At 34.7% G+C, this 21,621-nt stretch overlaps 1 protein-coding gene across 2 annotated transcripts; it reads right to left on the bottom strand.

Moving 5' to 3' along the window:
- Positions 1 to 1,436: 1,436 nt before the first annotated feature.
- On the bottom strand, positions 1,437 to 19,792 carry LOC144966463 (protein farnesyltransferase/geranylgeranyltransferase type-1 subunit alpha-like). 2 transcript variants are annotated; one of them, XR_013644223.1, is made up of 9 exons: positions 19,518 to 19,792; positions 16,767 to 16,881; positions 15,110 to 15,214; positions 12,960 to 13,070; positions 12,169 to 12,330; positions 11,276 to 11,338; positions 8,465 to 8,636; positions 6,500 to 7,547; positions 1,437 to 6,301 (listed from the first exon to the last, which is right to left on the bottom strand). XR_013644223.1 is itself a non-coding variant. In XM_078903028.1 (8 exons), exons 1-8 carry the CDS (start codon positions 19,645 to 19,647, stop codon positions 7,434 to 7,436), a joined length of 972 nt encoding a protein of 323 aa, XP_078759154.1. In that variant the 5' UTR covers positions 19,648 to 19,786; the 3' UTR covers positions 1,437 to 7,433. The 2 variants fall into 2 exon arrangements, 1 of the variants encoding a protein (XP_078759154.1); XM_078903028.1 differs by having other exon boundaries at positions 1,437 to 7,547; positions 19,518 to 19,786.
- Positions 19,793 to 21,621: the final 1,829 nt, after the last annotated feature.

Raw genomic sequence — 21,621 nt, 5'->3', positions numbered from 1 at the left:
GAAACAATTGGGAAACGGGTATGGGGGGATAGAAGACACAGCATGTACCTCCCTGCCCACTATGGGAGGTCAGGATCCCCACCCAGTCACCTATGTTTCATCCGGACACATGCACAAAATCCAACAAAGAGGAATACACTCAAATGCTTACATTATTCATTAAAAATAACAAATATAATAATGCATAACAGAGAGATGATTTACAAGGAAAAAAATATCATCTCCCAAAACAATAACTATGCATTTGACTGTTTCCCACCCAGCCAGGACTCCGACCAGGCCAGGAAAAAACCAAGTAATCTCATTCCAAGACAAAGACAGAAAGCATGTTGGAAAACAGATAATATAAGGGGATAGAAGACACAGTATGTACCTCCCTGCCCGCTATGGGAGGTCAGGATCCCACCCAGATATAGGGGGATAGAAGACGCAGTAAGTGCCTCCCTGCCCACTATGGGAGGTCAGGAACCCCACCCAGGAAAGCAATTGAAAAACAGATACAGTAGAACATGAAAGTAACGTACTCGGAAATAGCGAGTAAAATCTAAATCCCCGTTTTTTTCTCTTATTTGAGTCAATAAGATTAGCATGCAAGTAGCGAGTATGAAAAAGAGGTCAACTCGGAAATAACGAGCATTTCCTGCCCCAGCCTAGGACTTCGAAGTAAAGCAAAACACCAGACAAGGGCGATTTAAATATTTTTAGCCTAGCTTCTTTTCTTTTCGTATTTTTCGTTACGAGTAATATTACATAGTAGCCTAGTCTAGAGTACATAGTAGGCGAAACAAATTTGGGTGGGGGTTGGGTGTGTGTGTTTGTGTGCGCGTGGGGGTCAATTATTCACAGCCATGTCAACATGCCTCACTTCGCAGCATCGATCAGCGAGTCGCATTCGTTAACGAACGACACGATCAGCGAGAGAGGGGAGCGTGGAACCATCATTTCAGTGGGTCAGTGATTGAGTGATGCGCTTGCTTACCTCATCAAACATGCCTAGTGCATACAAACATTCGCACACACACGCACACACACACACACACACACGAAATCTTGATGGAAATGGAAGGGGTGGATCAACTTCAACCTGTGACCATCATTACGTAGTTAACGACGACGTGTTCAACCCCGCCCTCACCCCACTTTATCCACACATAGTCATTTGCACGCACGCGCGGCACACACACACACACACACACACACGTTGTCTTTCCATATTTTTGTACGGCCGAGTGACCTTTCCTGGCAAGTCGGGAATAGCGAGAACTCGGAAATAGCGAGTAATCAGGAGTGGACCCGTCGAACTCGTTATTTCCGAGTTCTACTGTATAGGGGGATAGAAGACACAATACCTCCCTGCCCACTATGGGAGGTCGGGAACCTCACCCAGGACAGCATTTTTCAATGAAATCAAACTATAATCTAGATAAGATAGCAAATTAACCTTTAGAATTTATTAAACAGATAAAATAATATAATATACAAAAATTATACACATAGGAAAGATTTCATAACATAAAGATCTGGGAGATTGGTCGAAAGACGATGAAAATAGTTAAAATGGATTTAACATTTAAAACAAGTCATAAAACATTATATAATAAATTCCCTTTAATTTCTATGAAAGAAAAAGATTGTCAATGGGTACCAATAATATTACATCAGCTACACAAGACTTAACCTTTTAATTGTATGTACAAGTATAATCTCGTCTAGGAAGGGAGATAAAAAAAGTAATGACAATTTCACTTCAAACTCTCCTCTTCGTAGTGTAAGTTATTTCAGGTTTTGCATAAACCTCTGTCTTTTAGAAAAAAACATTGAATTAAATTTATTTTTTTTGGACCCAATGGCAATGTGACTTTTACCAGTCCAGTGTCGATATAACTAAGTCATCAGCATATCTCATTCAACAAAGAGTCATTAAGGACAATGTCTTCCAGACTTTTGCAAAGAAAACATGCAATAGGTTGATATGTTGATATTATAGTCCTACATTAAAGTAACTACAATGAAGGATAGATACTGACATCACTGCCATGTCAATGTTCAGAAACAAGAAATAAAGGTGAACCAGAGGCAAGTATTCCACTACAAAATAATGTCAATCAATGAAGTCTTTTAAAGGGCATTATACGGATGAAAGTGAGGAAATTAAGGGATTTCGTCCCTGTGTGTTTGATGTTTTTTAAACTTTAATTTAAGGGTTTTACAGTGCTTGCGACACATTTGTTACAGTGGATGACATAATCAGTCGGATGATGAAAAGTTTTGAACTGAGATATTGACAAGTTAGTTTTTTATCCAAAATGATTTCCTGGCATATGATTGAATCAACCCTTTTTGTACATCTTCGGGAAATATCTAAACTTAATTTCACTTCTAAATATTTTTTATAGCTAGTCAAGATGAAAAAGTATGAAATCTGAGAAAAGTTGCCGGATACCTTTTCCATACATCTGATCATAACTTCATGAAAAATCACCCGATTTCCTTCACATTATAAACATTAAAATGCTCTCAGGAGCATATTATTTCAGAAAATGAAAAACAAAAAAAACAAAAAAAAACATCCAAAATTTTCACCTTCCGACTGATTATGTCATGCACTGACACATTTAGGTCATATCAGCGCCAGTAAAAAGGAAGAAAATGGGATTGTAGGTATAAAAGTTTTAGAATTACAATTAAAGACCCAAGAAAATGAAAGACAAAGGAGAATGGTATAAATGGGGAATAGATGTAGATTCCATGAGAGTATCATCCAAAAACTTGAAGTATTCCAAAACAAATGTTTACGACAAATCTTCAAGATATTCTGGCTAAACACAATCTCAAATGAGGACCTGAGAGCGAGAGCAGAGAGCAGAAGTGGAGTCTCTGGAGAGTCTCATTAAAAGGAGAAGATGGCAATGGTTGGGGCATGTCTGTCGCAGACCCGATGAAACACTGATAAGGAAGGTTCTGCGATGGACACCCCAAGGAAAGAGGAAGCAAGGCCGCCCCAAGGAGACTTGGAGACGAACCGTAGAGAGAGACCTGTCCCCCGAGATGGCCCTAAGGAAAAAAATATCATCTCCTAAAACTAACTAAATATTTGACTGTCTCCCTCTCAGCCAGGGCCAGGACAAAACCAAGTAATCTCATTCCAAGACAAAGGCAGAAAGCAAGTTGGAAAACAGATATAGAGGGATGGAAGACACAGTTAGTGCCTCTCTGCGGGATTGGTTCAAATAGAGATAGAGAAGTCTCATCCAGACATAGGCACAAGATCTCACTAAGAGGAATACACTCCAATATTTACAAACTAAGCCAAACAGTACATAACAGAGAGATGAGTTGCAAGAAAAAAAATATCATCTCTCAAAATAATAACTGATACATATGAGATATTTCCCTCCCAGCCAAGGACTCTGGCCAGGGCCAGGACAATACCACGTCATCTCATCCCAATACAAAGACAGAAAACAGATATAGGGCTAGTGGATAGGAGACACAGTAAGTGACCTCCTGCCCACTATGGGAGGACAAAAAAAAACCCACCCAGAACGATAAGGTAACAAATAGCTGAGATGTCCATACATCAAAATAAAGAAAAATATATTCAAGAAAGGGATGGAATGATTACAAAAGAATGAGAGAAAAAAAGTAGTTATGTTTCTGTCGTACTTCAACCCACAGTAATGTTTGAACTTTTGTCTATTGTATTTTCCACCACATTAGATAATCTATCTCCCTAATCAGAATGAAAATAAATAAATAAAATAAATCTTTAAGGGAATCAAGGGCTTTAAGATCTAACATTTGAGCTATTAAGACAATCAGAAAATCAGAACTTGTTCATAAATTCTGTATGATCGAGGAAAGTCTGCTCGGGTGTACCAGCACTGGTGAAATAAATAATAATAAATTATACTGGAATATCAAAACAGCTAAACCACCATAAACATACAATTGGTACAAAATTGTACCTAAGCTAGTTTTGGATATCAAAGCTGCATAGACAAATTTCAATACCATTATGATTAATATGTAATTATTACATCTTGACATTTCTATAATTTATAACATGAGCATCCATTCAAAAATATAATGACTTTAAAATATATATAAATAACAACCCTGCAGTTTGTTTTTTTTTTTAATTAATTTTTCAAATAAATAGCCTTGGGTGGAAAGGAACTATCTTTGTTATTTATGATAAATGACACATTCAAGCAATTAAAAAAAAAAAAAAGAAAAAAAAAAGAGACCAATAAAATAAAAAGCTTATTTGAAATAACAAGTGGGAATTGCGGTAAGAAGATGAATAAAAACAGTTTGTTTGTTTGTTTCTAAGGGTTTAACAGCGCTTGCAACACATTTAGGTCATATCAGCGCCAGTAAAAAGGAAGAAAATAGGATAGTAAAAAGTTCTAGAATTACAATTACCCAAGAAAAAGACATAGGGGAACTGGGGATGTAGATTCCAAGAGCATACCACCAATGTACATAGTTTGAGATCACCTATAAGTCTCATCCGGACACAAGCACAAAATCCAACAAAGAGGAATACACTGAAATGCTTACATTATACATTGAAAATGACAAATATAATAATACATAACAGAGAGATGATTTACAAGGAAAAAAATATCATCTCCCAAAACAATAACTATGCATTTGACTGTTTCCCTCCCAGCTAGGACTCCGGCCAGGGCCAGGACAAAACCAAGTAATCTCATTCCAAGACAAAGACAGAAAGCATGTTGGAAAACAGTTACAAGGGGATAGAAGACACAGTATCTACCCCCCTGCCCACTATGGGAGGTCAGGAACCCCACCCAGAAAAACAGTTTAAAAACAGAAGATAATATGGGTTGTCGAATAATTGAGTATCATTGGGTAAAATTTAAAAAAAAACAAAAAAAACAACAACAAAAAAAACTCAGATGCCTAGAAGCAAAATGATAATTTGATAAAGAAAACAATAATAGAAACAGCAATTTTGCCTATATTTTTTTCCAAAGAAATTTTTCTGTTCTTAATTGAAGGCATATTTGATGCGATAGCAAGTGTTCCAGAGATTCTAAAATCAACTTTAACCCTACAGTTGTCAGAACCAATTTTAAGTTGACTCACTGTACGATTAGTAACTACGATGAGACTAGCTTCTTAAGAAGATAGTGTAACAACACTTACTATTCTCTGGGATTTAAAAAATTAATGAAATCAGCCCTGTTAGCTCCACGTTTAAAGCTCAAGATGTCAACTGAATATTTGTTTTGTTTTAGGGCATTTTAGATGAAAAAGGAAGAAAATAGGATAGTCTAATAATGAAAGCACCAAGAAAAAGTAAGGCAAAGGTTCATATAAGGAAAAGATATAGATTCCAAGAGGATACCATCAATATACTTAGTTTGAGATCATCCAAAAGTCTCATCACTGCAATACAACAGAGACATGATTTGCAAAGAAAAGATGAACACTATATAATTGACTCTCCCTCACAGCCAAGGACTCCGGAAAGGGCCAAAGTCAAGTAATCCCATTCCAAGATAAAGACAGAAAGCAACTCAGAAAACATATAAGGGGGTAGAAGACAAAGCAAGTGACTTCCTGCCCACCATGGGAGATCAAAGGACCCCACTCAGACAACTGAATAATGTCGGACTGATCCATCATTCCAAGTATAAATGACGATTATATAGAATAATGTACTCTAATGCAAAATGAATGCAAAGATCTCTTCTGTCATTGCCACGGCATTCCATGAAGGAATATAGATAATCCATCACACAAACGTCTGATGTTAACCGGAATCACCCATTATGTCTTAAGGGAGCAAATTGGGAGGTTGGTAATAATCCTGACAGAGAAAAAAACGAAAGTATCTGAGAATCGGGCTCAAACCCAGGACTTTGTCCAAAAATTTTTTAAATTCTCAATGTCTGGGGCCAGGACGAAGGGGAATAGAATTCAATAGTCGTAACGTCACTTCCTTCCTAATGACGCATGGTAACTTAGTAACACTGACTCTAAACTATCGGAACAATGGCGGACGCCTGTATGAAATTTTTTTTTTTTTTGTTTGTTTGTTGCTTTAGGTCTCTTCCAACACAATTGAGGTTATATGAGAGACCGCTGAAACAAAAAAACAAGCAATCTAACAAAAATAGTACAAATGTAAATCAAAATCATAACCTAAAGATATCATAAGCTAAATTATAAATAACCAAGAACAAACAGGCAGAAGATTTACAGAAAAAAAAATATCCCCTGTCAAAAATACAATCACAAACCAAAGAAGCAGGATAGGCTAGTACTACTAGTAAAGAGAAGAAGAAACGACATCACTATCGGATCGTACACCCATGCGAACATCATAGGTATATGATTCAAGGAGCTCCTTGAATCATATACCTATGATGTTCGCATGGGTGTACGATCCGATAGTGATGTCGTTTCTTCTTCTCTTTACTAGTAGTACTAGCCTATCCTATGAAATATTTCTCCGGCGAGCATAAAAACGTATCCAAAGGAAAAAAAAAACACATAAATTTGATCATGTTTTGACTTTTACACATTCTGATCAAAAGGCATATGAAAAGGGAATGAAAAGTTCTAGCCAGCATGAAGAATAAAAAGTAATGATTTTCTTTGTTTAGAACCAAGATGGCCGCCGTTGCCGGGCTGCGTGACTATTGAATCTAATTACTAATACTTGAATAGTCTGATGAATACCATAGGCCAAAATACCCATCACCTTGCATTTATAATTTAGACTAAAGTTATAACTAGCAAATTACTAAAAACCCTCAAAATAAAACATGACCAAAAAGATAATACTGGTAATAAAAAAAATGAATAATAAAAATTCAAAAAAATCTTAAAGTTGAAGAACTTCTCTCCATGAGTTTAATAATTCAAAATACTATCCATTCTGTCCTGAGGATTTTATATATTTGGAACATTCAATAATCAGTTACAAAGAAACTGAAGACATTGAGGAACACAAGTTATAAAGAGTAGGATTTAACTAACCAAATTTGAAATGGAGAAATACATAAACAATTAAAGTTGAAAGTCATGTTAAAGAACATTAAATAACTCGTCTCGAACCAAGTCTTTCAGAGTATACACAGTATGCAAATTTCAGTTTCAATATGGGGAAATACGTTTTTTTTAAATATTTCAACTTAATTGAAACTAAATGAAAATAAATATACCTGCAATTGTTTTTTCTTGGTTTTGCCTCTATATAAGCGCCATAGAAACAGCAAAATGTTAAAGCGCATGTTAAGTATCCACCAATTAAAATGTGTTAACACAACCATCTACCATGCACTCAACCATAATTTTTCCGTTCCATTCAGTCATAACCACACACCGTCTCAATCTCATTCATGCCAGAGAAAAATAATAATATATCCTAAGTCTGTCAATTATACAAGTCACTACACATCTCCACTGGATGATTCCTTCCCATAGTTTGATTCCAAAGAACGAGAGACGTATTGCCAATACTCCTTTCGAATGGTGTCATATCGATCTGCCAATTCGTTGCAAAGCTGGAACAAAAAGAAAAGAAAAAAAGTGTAATTGCGATAAAAAGATAATTTTATATGCAACATTCTATACAAATCAATAAAAATATTAAGTCATTTGGAAGAACTAAGACATTCTTTTTCAATTATTCACTATATTACAAACTATTATCTTTAACGAGTTTGGCCCTATGCAAAGAATTTTTACTCGTCTTTGTCAAAGTGCCTGTATTTTGACAAAATGTAATGGGTGACACTCAAATCAGATATTTTTCAAACAATCTAAGAACTCAAAACGAAGTTGTGTTGGTGGTGCCAATGATGATGATGATGATAATAATTGATGATAAAAAAGATTTTCATAATGCCAAAACACTAAAACATTCTGCAGTTTAATGTATCTGCAGGGTTGCCACCTCGGGAAGCAAAAAAATTTTTTGAACACATCGGCCGACCCCTTTATGGGTGCTTAACTCCAGTAAAAAGACATTATGTATTTACTTTATTTTTCAGTTTAGCAGGCGATTGGTAAATACGCTGAGGGTTTATAATATACTGAATTCCGTAAATATATACGGAAAATTGGCAACCCTGTGAAGAGTGGTGGAAATGGGAAATCTCAATAATTTTGGATACAAAAAATATTTTTTAAATGGAGCTTTTATATAGCGCAATATCCACTAAAAGTGTTCAAAGCACTTTACAAGTGGTCCCTGGCCAACATTAACATGCAACATGTAAGACGGGACATGATGCCTGTAAGGCAATATTACAATTTTTTCGGACAGAGACAACGCTGTCAACGACCAGGTACTCATTTTACACTTGAGTATGGTGAGAGAATGTGAGTAAAGAGCCTTTTCCAAGGACTCAACTATGCGCCGAGCGAGGCTCGAAAAAAAAAAAAAGAGTAAAGAATAAAGCCTCATGATTCCTATTACTTGTATCGCTTTCCTGAGATTTTCCTCCTTCTCTACGCCATCCTCTAAATTTTCCTCATACCAATCCACCAAGCAGCCAATCAGGAAAGGGGATCTGATGTCTTTGGCATACAAAGTCTGACAAAAGTCATGGACGGATGGGAAATCACAAAGTTTGTGATCCAGCAATATGCTGAAAAAAAAAGAAGAGAGGTGGAAATAAATGAAAACAAAATCATTATGGGATGGTGATTAACCAAAAAAAAAAATCAAATCATAAAAAAAAATTTTTTAAACCAGTAATTCATATTTATGTCAAAGCCATTCTTGATGCGAGCATTTACATGAACTAATTATGCAATATATTACCTGGATTTACTTTTAAGCCATGGGAATAATATACAATATGCCAACCGATACTTTAAAAAATAATAGGGTGCGACCTTAAAAAAAAAAAAACGGAGCCTGTCAGAAAATAGTGACAAACCTAAAGTATATATATCCCCATTCATCTTTCCCCCTCTCCTCCTCCCAAAATAACAGTTGCGTTTACAAATCCAGTTGCATGAATAATGCAATTTGAACACCGCTCGTGACTATTGCTAATTGCAAGATATATGAGAGCAGGACGAACAAAAAAATAATTTTTAACAGACAAACAGAAAAAAATATATATATATAAAATAAAAAGAACAATGATAAAGTTATGATGATATTGTGAGGATATAAATTGAATCTATTACTCTCAATATTCCAGAAAACGGAAGAAGCAAAAAGTTTTTTGTTTCCCGGCGACATGGTCAAAGCTGGAAAAAATGAAAAGTCTGTCGGGACTGAGCTAGCAAAACAAAAAGCCAGCAAGGCAAAACCAGCCCATCAGTCAACCTAAGGGGTCTATCGATCAAACTCAAACCTAATGCAAAATCAACATATAATATCCTAGGCCTTGTAATGAAATATTATGTAATTCAATACTACTAGGACTGTACCAACATCCATTCTTATCATGAGACAAAACTTTAATTTTTGTAAATATTTCATGAATTCACCTATCCAAAATAAATTTCAAAGGTTAGAATTTTTATTGTTCTGCTACATCAGAGATGTAGGCTCACAGGAATTTCAATGCTGAAACAGGAAATTTCCACATACAAAATCCTATACAAGATGATAGTACGTATATAATACAATTACAATGTCAAATATCATCCCAAATCCCTCTTTTTTTCAAATTATGTTAAGCTCCAAAACCAAGTAGTGCCTTTTAAAATGTAAAATAAAAAATTATAATGATACAGTAGTTAGTAACTTCGGTGGTTATGATGATAAGGTGGTGGTGGCTATAGTTGTGGTGGTAATGATGATGATATGGTGGTAGTTGTAGTAGTGATGGTTGTGATGATGATGTGGTGTTGGTTGTTGTTATAATGGATTTAGTCACCATGAAATGGTGGTGGTGGTTGTTAAAGTAGTAGTAATGATTTCGATGTGGTGATGATGGTCAGAGTAGTAGCGCTAGTGATGATAATTTAAATGGTGTTGGTTGCATGGTAGTAGTACCTCGATTCACAATTTGTGTTTCCCCCCATCTGCTTGAACGACGATTTGACCCCCCAAAAATGTAAAATGTTGGAATTGTATTCATATGCACTACAAGATTATTTCAGACGACCAATCAGCCGTCATTTTAAATTCTACGTTTACAGCCGTCATTTTAAATTCTATGTTTACAGCCGTCATTTTAAATTCTATGTTTACAGCTGTCATTTTAAATTCTATGTTTACAGCTGTCATTTTAAATTCTATGTTTACAGCTGTCATTTTAAATTCTATGTTTACAGCTGTCATTTTAAATTCTATGTTTACAGCTGTTATTTTAAATTCTATGTTTACAGGTGTCATTTTAAATTCTATGTTTACAGCCGTCATTTTAAATTCTATGTTTAAGCCAATAGATTAAATGAAAATGTTATGCAATCATTGAATAAATTTTTTATTCAATGGGTCTAAATCATTATTCAAATATTACATCTTTCCTAAAAAATGATAGGGTTTTCCAATATAAGGGGTAGAACAATGACTTTTACAAAAATCAATAAATCATGGGGAGGGTTGACTTTCATGAGTTCAACAGCAATTCCATTCTGAAGCATCATGGCAAAGACAGGTGATGTGATGGCCAAAGATCATCAATCAACAGTTAACTGCGTAAGTGGGGATTTTGTTTAGATGTTTTTTTTTGTTTTTAATTTCACCCACAATCCACTCATTTATACATTAAATGATTTTTGTAACCCACTTGTTTACTCAATTAAGTAAAATTGCACAGTTAAAAATCCATCATTGTCACAGATGGAGGTAACGGGACATAATTTTATTTTACTGTCTCAATGTCTCTAATCGATCACAAGTGTCTTATCGGCATCATGTCTTTTAACGACAACTAAGAAATTTTCAAAAACATCGAATTAAAGGAAGGAAAGAAAGAAAAGAAAAAAAAGAAATAACAAGAAAAAAAATAATTAAAAAATGCACAGTATATTAAAAGTTAGAAACACATCACATGTGTTGTGCCTGACAGGAGTTAGACGGTGAAATAAATTTTGAATCTCTGAAGTTGGTGCAAATCTACAAACAATTATTCCTGAGTAAAATGCAATTTAAAATGTTTAAATATCTTACTAAAACACAAGTATTTCAGTAAATTAAATCCTCATCTTCCACATGTTTCATTTACTTTTCTTTGCTCATATATCGAATACAGTCAGCGAAACAACCAACATACATGATGTGGACAAACAATGGTGACTCTCACAGAAAAAGACTACATACCCTTTCATGTAATTCCACGCACTTTCATTGTTTGGGGCTTTTTGAATATATCCTTGTGTGTACCTTGTGGAAAATGATAGATGGAGTATCAAGATATTTTGTTTTGAAATCAATGGAAAACTATCAAAAAATGTATTTGTCTAATGACATTAAAAGGCAAAATAGCTGAAACAAGTCTGATTGGCATTGTTTTAACTAAACTGATTGTAAACAACTTAACATCAGTCCTGCAAAATAATGCTAATTCCAAATTCTAACATTCTAAGTCTGACATCAAAGCTAAGTCATGCCTATTTGAATCACAAATTAACCCAGATCACTACAATGTGGGCAAATTTTATTTAATTTCCATCACCCTGATGTGAACAAATTCGTTTACTTAGCAGCCCCTTTGGTATAATACTCATATCACATGCTTATAATTAAACTCGATCCAAACTTATTTCTCTAATTAATAACAAAGGTATTCCCTAATCTAAACACTTAGTGTTTCACGATTTCATTAAATTTTTAATTCCAGAGGTTGTAATATAGTGTTCATTTTCATTTCCAGAACAAAGGTAAACTTCTGTTTATTTTTCTTCAAATTTCTGGAACAAAACTTGAAATTCCGGGACAGTCTGCAGGAGCCAGCAAAAAAATTTTTTTAAATATATATGTATATGCATGTGTATTATATCTATATAAGAAAGAAGAAAAATATTTCAAGATACATGGTGCAAAAACTAATTCATCAGACATACTATAGCTGATATTGTCCATTTAAACGCTTCATAAACTCAGATAAGTTTAAGACCTGAAGGATTACTTTCCAAGTGAAAGAGTTGTAATTTGTAAATATTTCAACCAATTAGGAAAGAAATTTGTTTAAAAACAAACAACTTAATTCTCACTTCAGTTCTCTGTCAATGACTTCATCTTTGTAATTTGTAGTATTCTTAATGATGAAATGGCGTTGGTTCCAGGCAGAATTGTTCCGTAAATCTTCGTGAAGCAATTTGTCCACAAATTCCAGCTCTTTATCCCATAATGAAAAGTGTTGAATACACCATTGTCTGTCATTAAATACATAATAAAATTGACAATAATAAAACATCATGAGGATATTAAATGAATGTCCAACTATATTCTAACAGTTTAATTTGTCCACAAATGCCAGCTCTTTATCCCATAATGAAAAAGGTTGAATACCCCCCTGTCTGTCACCAATCACCAAATATTAAACAAAATTAAAAATAAATGCAAGGTCGTGAAAATGTCAAACTAATGTAACTATTGAATGTAATGTTTTTGTCTAAAATTCTCGACATCCATCCCCACCCCCATCCTACATATCCACTCCAAAATCATATTTAAAATTCAAAGAATAACAGACAAAAAAAAAATTGAGCAGCTATCTACAAAGAGGTGAATCTATGGACAATGTGGTTCTGGTAATTTTAAAAATGTTCAAACTTGATGTAAACTAATGTGGATTAAGCATTCCATAATACTTTTCAACTCCCTAGTGATTGAGGTTTTTTTGGGTTTTTTTTGGTTGGTTTTATTTTTTAAAGGAGAGTAAAAAGTTAGCAATGACAAATTTTCCATAACTCTATTCACGGCATCCAGACTTGGCTTTGGTTGGAAATTCCCATTTTTGAAAATGACTTCATTATACAACACCGCAAATCAAAACACCCACCTGTGTTGCCATGCATGATAATTTTTAGCATCCTCTCTCAAGATCTTCTCTGTAAAGGGCAATTCTTTGGACGGGTCCTTCAACCATTCAACCAGAACTCGTCTGTGATGCCTATAGAGGATGAGGACAAATTTAATGGAGGAGTGAGAATTCTATTATGGACCATTCCAGGCAGAATCGGTAAAACTGATTTTTAATGAACAATGAAATTGGCTCCTAAACAATAAAGTAGAAAGCCTTAACCTTTTGAATCAATGAGAGTCAACTATCATTATCTCAGTTTTGATATTGATTCACAGGTTTCTAAACTTGCTATTAAAATATTTGATATATAAAAATAAGTAACAACAATTTACTATTTTGCAATTTAAGCAATTTATGTGATAACAAATCTGTGGGAAGAAAATGTTTTCATCAGCAAACAAATATCAAGCATTTGAGAACAAGTAAAAGATCTCTTTCTGAGTTAACGGCATGAGTGTGATGCGGACAAATTCATCTTCTGTCTTTAACATTTATTTTTTCAGTTGTTTACTAATTAAAACAACTGACAGTTTTTTCTCATTTACAAGATGGCTGCCTTGACCATCTTACTGGACGTTTGAAGCAACATTAGTGGTATTGAGGAGAAAATTATCCGTTAAATGATACAAATCAAGAGAAAATTTCTTATGAGAAACCACATCCAGACTTATTCAAAAAACTGTTGTAAATATTTTCTTTCCATTTTAATGTTCGTTCAATAGTTCTCTCACTTCCTGACAAGAGGTGTGTCACTTTGACTTTTTAAATCAAATTGATATTTTATCCAGACTTTACACCATTCTAATTCCTCATTTTGATGCACTTTAAAATTTTAACTCAGGACACAAGTGGTTAACCTAAAGCTGACATTGTAACCAATGACAAATCAGTGAAACTTATGGTTTTCTGATATTTCTTTTGGTCCTCATTTACATATTATTTACTAATATGTTTTCGGATAAGAAAGAGAGGCATTCACAATTTGAAGGACAATGGTTTCTACTCATGGTAGAGCAAAGTGATGATAAATAAGGGAAATATCAAATTAAATACCTACCCAAAAATTGATATAACATGTAATTTACACTACGCAGCATGGGCCTTATGTTAGCCCTTTAAACAAACAAATATATGGCCCATCGTTTCAAGACTTTTCCCCTCCATCCTCAAAAAAGTGTTTAAATGTCCTTCTAAGATGCATTTTGTTTAGTATATGTCACATCACCCACCAATGGATCTTATAGTGTTACAGAAATATCCTTTAAGAACAAATCCAAAATTGTTAACAGCAGGGTAGCTGGCCAGGTCACTGGTTTGATGACAGCAGGAGGCCAAAGCCAAAAGGACTCTTTCAACCTGACAGCTAGTCACCAAAACATAAGACCAATATTGCGATTTGGAATGTCAGAACATTATTTCAATCTATATCAATACAAATTAGAGGTTTTCTTGGGATATTTGAATCTCACAAGACTGGGGCGGTGAGGAAACTGATGGGAAATGGAGACATTATAGTTTGCTCAGTTAGATCAGATGACCAGCATAAAGATGGAGTTGCACTTAAAATACCAAAAAAGAATGCGGACACTTTAATTGAACAGGAATCATTTCAAAACAAATTTCAAAAGAATTTTAGGAATATTCTAGCCCAATAAAATTAAAGATGAAATTCTAAAAGAAAAGTCGCTTCTCAACACTTGGTCCAGGTATGGTTTTTGTTAGCAAAAAAATACTTAATATTAAAGAAAAAATATTGATAATGTTATTTTTTTTTTTTAAATCAAACCATGTTAATTCAAGTTTATTTAAAGGTTATTGAATTCGTAAACTGGTATAAAAATCCTCTCATTTTAGTGTCTCCAGTTGCTTTCAGCATTGCTTTCCCTAAAATACTTACCCGCGCAGTTTTGCATAAACGAAATTTTGTTAAAACTCTAAGCATTGGATCTTTTGATAAAATAGAAAGATAGAAAAATAATTATATTAATTAAAAAGGCAATTTATAAACTTTTCAAATGATATATAACACAACGTAATTAGATTGGATTGGGTCCAAAATATAATAGGAAATAAGTGTGAACTTAATTTTGCACATGATTATATATTAACCTTTTCAAATAACTCACCACACTTGATAATTTTTAGGATTGTCTTCAATGACATGTGAGATGTAATTCAGCTCCTCCTGGAGATCTTTATTTAACTCTTGAAGTATGTTCCTTCTGTAATGCCTGAAGTGGATGGTACAATGTAATTATTATTAATATTTTTTCCAGATTCAAGCAACACAAAACATGTATGTAGGTAACAAGAACAGTAATATTTTAAAAAGGAGGCAATTTTATGCAATAAAAAAAATTTGAATTGGAGTCAACACTGCCTTGGACCACTGTTCTAACTAAAAACTGGAAAAACTTATGTCCTTTTAACAGAAAAGAATCACCATCATAATAACTAAAGCAAAAACAAGTACAGTTCACTTTTGGTTAATCGCAACATTTCACTGGTTAATTGCAACAAACTTCGGTTAATCTCAACAAATTTTCGCCCTCAACAAGTGGTATATTCAAGAAATCAATCAAACAAAATATCATGATTAACTTTCATCGTGGAAGAAATCGTGACAGGTTAAAAAATCGAGAGTGAGCGGGATTTGATGCTACATTAGTATGTCACCACTCTATCATATAGACAAAAGAGGATGGGGCTTTGCAGTATGGGTTCGTGATGTCATCTGTTGACATTAATTAGGACAAAAAGTAATCTCATTCCAAGACAAAGATAGAAAGCAAGTTAGAAAACAGATATAGGATGATAGAAGTCAAAGTAAGTACCTCCCTGCCCACTATGGGCATGGGAGGTCAGGAACCCCAGCCAGGTTTTGGGATTGACAATTGTGCTTTGTGACCAACGAGTATGGTGAGAGCTTATAGTCTCTCATCAAGGCTAATCTTTTTGACTCTTAAAAATGTTGAGAACAAAAAGAGTGAAAGTTAATCAAATCTGAATAAATGTCGACTTGCATCAATGTTGCTTTTGCTAGAAAAAATATAAACAGGGCTGTCATATGGTTTTTATTTCAATCATATTGCTCAGTATGTGGTGAACTAAAAACAATGTTTCCAACAACTGGTTTGAGTTTACCATATATGTGTAAAATGTTGCGATAGTGGACTGGAAATTCAACTTCGGTTAATCGCAACATTTTCACAGATCCTAAGGTACTGCGATTATCCGGAGTGGATTGTAGTTTCATAATTTTTTGATAATCATTTTTTTTGAGTTTTTCACTCAAGAATTACAAATAATTGTTTTTGTTTCTCATCATGTTGGAAAACTAAAACAAAAAATACCAGGTTATCTATTACTTTGGCCTGCTAGAAACAATTTCAACATTAAAAAGTACCCCATCATGTTTGGTATGAAATGAAAGATAAAAAAATGAACCACCTCACCATCAAACTGCCATGGTCAATACAGTTCTGTCAGAAGTAGAAAAAAATAGAAAAATATGAAACCGAGGGGGTTCGGCCATGGCAGTCAAGAGTCAAAGGTCAACTTTTTTTTAAAAAACGAAATGTTTCAGCTGTGGGAGTCAGTGAGTTAAGTATATACTCACAACCAAAATGTCACAAGGGGAGATAATCCACAGAAGAAATGCACAGTGTCAAAAGTCAAAGAGTACTACTGCTACTATAATTATAATAGAGAATGAGCAAAGAAGTAGGGGGTTAATATTCAATAATTAAAATTAAAATTAAAATTAACACAGTGCGTCATTACCATACTGAATAGTTTGCTGGATTCAACTCTGCAGCTTCTTTTGTCAAGCTCAAAGCCCGTTCTGTTTTTTCATTGCTTTTAACTATGGCTCGGAAATAGTCAAAGACATCTTTAACTGGGGAAAAGAAAAAAAAGTTAATTTTCATCAATAGAAAGACTAAGACTGAGACAGCATGGCATAAGTGCGTACAAACAATGTGATCTAAATACTACAATTAAATAGTCTGATTCCAGCCTCTTGACAGGTGCCGAATATTAATTAGCCATTGGAAAAGTGAAGTCAGTTGTGAAGTTGAAGTGCTGGTTCGGATAAAAATTTAGGCTGAGGTTATTCAGAGTCGACTCTGAATAACTGTCTACGGTTATTCAGAGTCGGGGAGTCCACTCTGAATAACTGTAGACAGTTGACTCTGAATAACTGTCTACAGTTATTCAGAGTCAGGGAGTCGACTCTGAATAACTGTAGACAGCTATGAGTGATGAACTTCCAGTTACCAACCACACGGTTTTTCTGGGGTTTTTTTTCTTCTCTCCCATCTCTGTTTAACCCTACGGGAAAAAATCGTTTTACTTTTTGGTATTTTCTTGTCTCTTCTTTTATGGCAGTTTTTTGCATCGGTGATTTGCATGGCGGCCGCAAAATTTGCAATTTTTTGCAAATTGTCGAGATTTTGAAAAAATAAAAAAAAGAAATATTTTTAAAAATATAGTGGGGACCAGTGATTATAATATGCCGCGGATTTCTGTGATTTTAGGATTTGTTCATAAATGTTCCGTTGTTTTTTGTCATGTCAAACATTTTCTGCTCAGTGGTAGATCAGGGGGGAAAAAACAATAATATGCCTTCTATCATTTTTTGACACCTCTGCTCAGTTGCATGAATTTTGGTGACACTCCTTTATTTATGACGTTAGTCTAGACACGCTGGCGCCAAATGTCAAAGGCAGCACAAGACACATGGTGGCCCTGAATGAGAAGATGATCGAAAGGGAAGGGGATGGAGCAAATGGGTGTAAATATTTGTGTACTTTTTAGCTGTAACATGATAATACATTCATTTGACGATTTTATAAGGTTTATAAGCGTGTCTTTTTGTTTCTTCTTCCTTTTAAAGTTTTGTTTTGTTTTTGTTTGATTGTTCTGAATTTGTTAATAGAATTCATTACAACTTGTGTCTAATTATAAAACAATTTTTTAAAAAAATCAATTCATTAATTCTCTCTCTCTCTCTCTCTCTCTCTCTCTCTCTCTCTCTCTCTCTCTCTCTCTCTCTCTCTTCTCTCTCTCTCTCAGCCACCCTTCTATCTTCATATTATGTTTATAGATATCATTTGGTAATAGAGATAATAAGTTAGGCTGATCGATTTAAGAAATGATTGTTTATAAGCTAATTTAAATTTGCTTTGTTGATGGAATATGTTTTGCAATTGATTAAAGATTCTTATTTATAAGGAAGTGTCAATTGCCAAGGAGTGAGTCCTTGGTAGTTGACGGTTCATCAATTGCCAAGGAGTCAAATTGGAACTCTTCAGCCACATGTGGTGATTTCAGTCGGGCCTCAATCAGCTGCATGTGGTGATTTCAGTCAAGCCTCGATTTGCGCGCATACGAATCTCGAACCCCGTCACTTTCTTTTCTTTGTTGTGGAAAGGATCAAGTCCACACTTGTTGGCATTTGTTTTTAATTTTTATGTCTTTTCACGAATTCCAAGATGATTTAAAATAATATCAAACAAAAATTACTGTTGATTTCGGATTCAGCGGGGGAAAAAAAACAGAAGGACGAGGTGGCAAATCCCTGCCAAGATGTCCTAGATTAAAAAAGAAAAATAAGATTTCCTTTATTTTAAAGGAAATATACTGCACATCGTCTTAATACGGAATAATTAACGTAAAACATTTGTGCAACAAGATCAATCCGTGGCATTAATAGTAAATAGTTGATGATCTACCAACTGGCAAGGTCCGTAACAAAAAGAGGAAATATGAGAGAGAGAGAGAGAGAGAGAGAGAGAGAGAGAGAGAGAGAGAGAGAGAGGGGGGGGGGGGGAATGACAGAGAAATACATACACAGAGGAAAAAATGGCAGAGAGGGAAAAGAGAAAATGACAGAGAGAGAGAGAGAGAGAGTGTGTGTAATAGAGGAAAAAAAGAGAAAATGACACACAGAGAGAAACAAGAGTAAAAGAGAGTATTAATTAATATTAATATTATTAATACATAACATCACTCTGTGGCAATGCATCACTTCGTGACACTAAAGGTACTCCGTGGCAGTTAAAAGTACACATGCGTAGTTGATAAACTGACACGGTCCTTGGCAATTGACGATTTGACAATTGTCAAGGTCCTTGGCAATTGACGCTACCTATTTATAATATAAGCGACTGAAGTTGAAAAATCGCCAAGTTTTAAGAATTTGGCACTAAAATTGCCAAAGTCACAAAATAACCGTAGTAAATTGAAAGAAACTCATCTCGCAAGAACTCAACTCGATAATTCGATCGGCTACTCGGCTCTAAATATCTGTACACATGGTTATCCAGGGTCGACTCTGAATAACCATCTAATCTACAAAATTTAAAAACTTGATTTGCTCAAATGATTGACTTGATCACTTGCATTATTTTTCACAGTATCTGAACGGTTCTGGTATTACTTTAAAGAACAGGTATAAAGCTTTCTTTTGGTGTTAAAATCAATGTATGCATTTCCCCTAACTGAAACTGTGGTGATGAGATGAATACATACACTGATCAGTGTAGGCAATCTGCACAACTGGATTCGGTCCGTCGTCTTGTGGCACTGGGTCAACATCTTTCCATTCGGGTCTTTCCTTGTGAGGAATCCAGCTGTCTCCGTCTGAACTTCCCTCTGACATGTTTCAGATTGTACTCTATATTATAAATTTGAATGAAAAGATTGCAACAAATGTGAGAACACGTTTGTCTCAATTTTTTCTAAAGGTGGAAATGTGGGCAAGCAAATGTTGTTGTCGTTCCGGTCGGGAGGCGGAAGTCAACTTCTGTGGATTTTTTTTTTTAAAATGATTCAATACAATTAATTCATGCAGGGAGAGAGGTTGAGTTTGAAGTTAGAAGGCGATTAGAAGAAGGTTAGGACGACGATTTGGATTGTTTAGAAGCTTTAACTTTTCCCACTTGTCATTTCGACATCCGAAAAGCTAGCATAGTCTTCATCCACGCCAGGATAGAAAGATAACGAGGAGCTCACAAAATAAAACACTCTCTACAATAATAAAAGTTATGTCCTGTGGTGGGTTGGGTGGAGATCGCCTTTCCAAAACGTATGTCCATACATGAGTTCCTGAGATTTTTTACCATTGCTCGTATTAACAGCTCAACAGTTAACAGAGTGTCAACAGTTAACAAAGTATCCCTTGATTTGTGGACAACAGATCCTTGCAAAAAGATTTGCATTTTTTTTTTTTATCGCAGACCTTGGGGTTTGATCGTGAGGAGAGTAACTTGAGCATTTTAATATCGCACAATATCCACTTTACGTGCTCAACGCGCTTTAAAAGGGTTTCCTGGCCAACAGCAAAACTTATTATGTTGGACTATACATGATGCCTGTTAGGCAATGTTACAACAATTTTTTTCGGACAGAGACAAGTACTCATTTTACACCTGAGTACAGTGAGAGAATGTGAGTAAGGATCATTTTCCAGCGACACAACTATGCACGGCTCAGAACTCGAACACTGAACTATCCAGTCTGAAGAGGAGTGTCATACCACAAGACCACATAGCCGATTAGAATGTTATATTAATGGCACAGTACGTTTGCCATCCTAGAACATTGCAGCGGCGATTACAAACCCCAAAAGAGAATTTAATTAGATGATTCCCTCTGAGGAAAAATGTTGACATCCCCCCCCCCCCCCTCCTTTCCCCTTGTCCCTGAGCAAATTGTCTCATGATCTCTCCACAGTCTTGCTATATCCTGCCATACTCTGAAAAGACAAAATAAAAAACAAACAAAAAAACAACAACACATATTTAACATTTTGTCTGGAAACCTCGTCCTCCAAATATCGAGATAAGTCCCAGGTTTGAGAGCTTTTGATAAGATGAGGGTCATTTTATTTGATCGATGTTTGAAGAACGAATTTTTTTCTGGCCAAAATTTTGAATACGTATTTCTCTAGAGTGAGACAATATTCCCCTTGTGCCCTTTATCATTTGTTGTCCTTTTGGCGTAGTTTTATATCCTTGTTTTAGAATGAGAATACTTGGTTTTTGCCTGGGCCCTGTCTGGAGTCTTTTGCTGAGAGGGTTTGTTTTGTCTTTAAGAGTTTTTCATCGCGTACATTTAGGTCATATCAACGCCAGTAATTATAAAAAAGGAAGATAATGGGATAGTGAAATATTTGTAATTAAAGGTGTCCAGGAGAAATTAAAACAAAGACGACTGGTTTGTGTGTGGGGTTTATTTGTTTATTTTTTAAATTCTTTTTTGTTGTTGGGGGGGGGGTATTTTTTTGTTGTTGTCTGTTTCTTTTTTTTTTTTTTTTTTTTGCTTGTTTGTTTGTTTGTTTGTTTGTGTGGTTTTATATATATATATATATATATATATATATATATATATATATATATATATATATATATATATATATATATTTTTTTTTTTTTTTTTTTTTTTTTTTGGGGAGGGGGGTCATTTTTTGTTGTTGTTTTGTGTGTGTGTGTGTGATTTTTTGCGTTTTTTGTTTTTGTTTTTGTTTTTTTGTTTTTCTTTATCAATCGGGGGGGGGGGTCTTTTTGTTATTTTTTTTTCTTTTGGCTCTTGCTATTAGGTCAATTCAGTGAAAAAGTATATATCTGAAGTTAAA

This window comes from Berghia stephanieae, chromosome 2, assembly GCF_034508935.2.
Source record: "Berghia stephanieae isolate SIO BIC M18660-M18661 chromosome 2, UCSD_Bste_1.3, whole genome shotgun sequence".
Lineage (NCBI taxonomy): Eukaryota > Metazoa > Mollusca > Gastropoda > Nudibranchia > Aeolidiidae > Berghia > Berghia stephanieae.
This window is presented reverse-complemented; position numbering and strand designations above follow the sequence as displayed.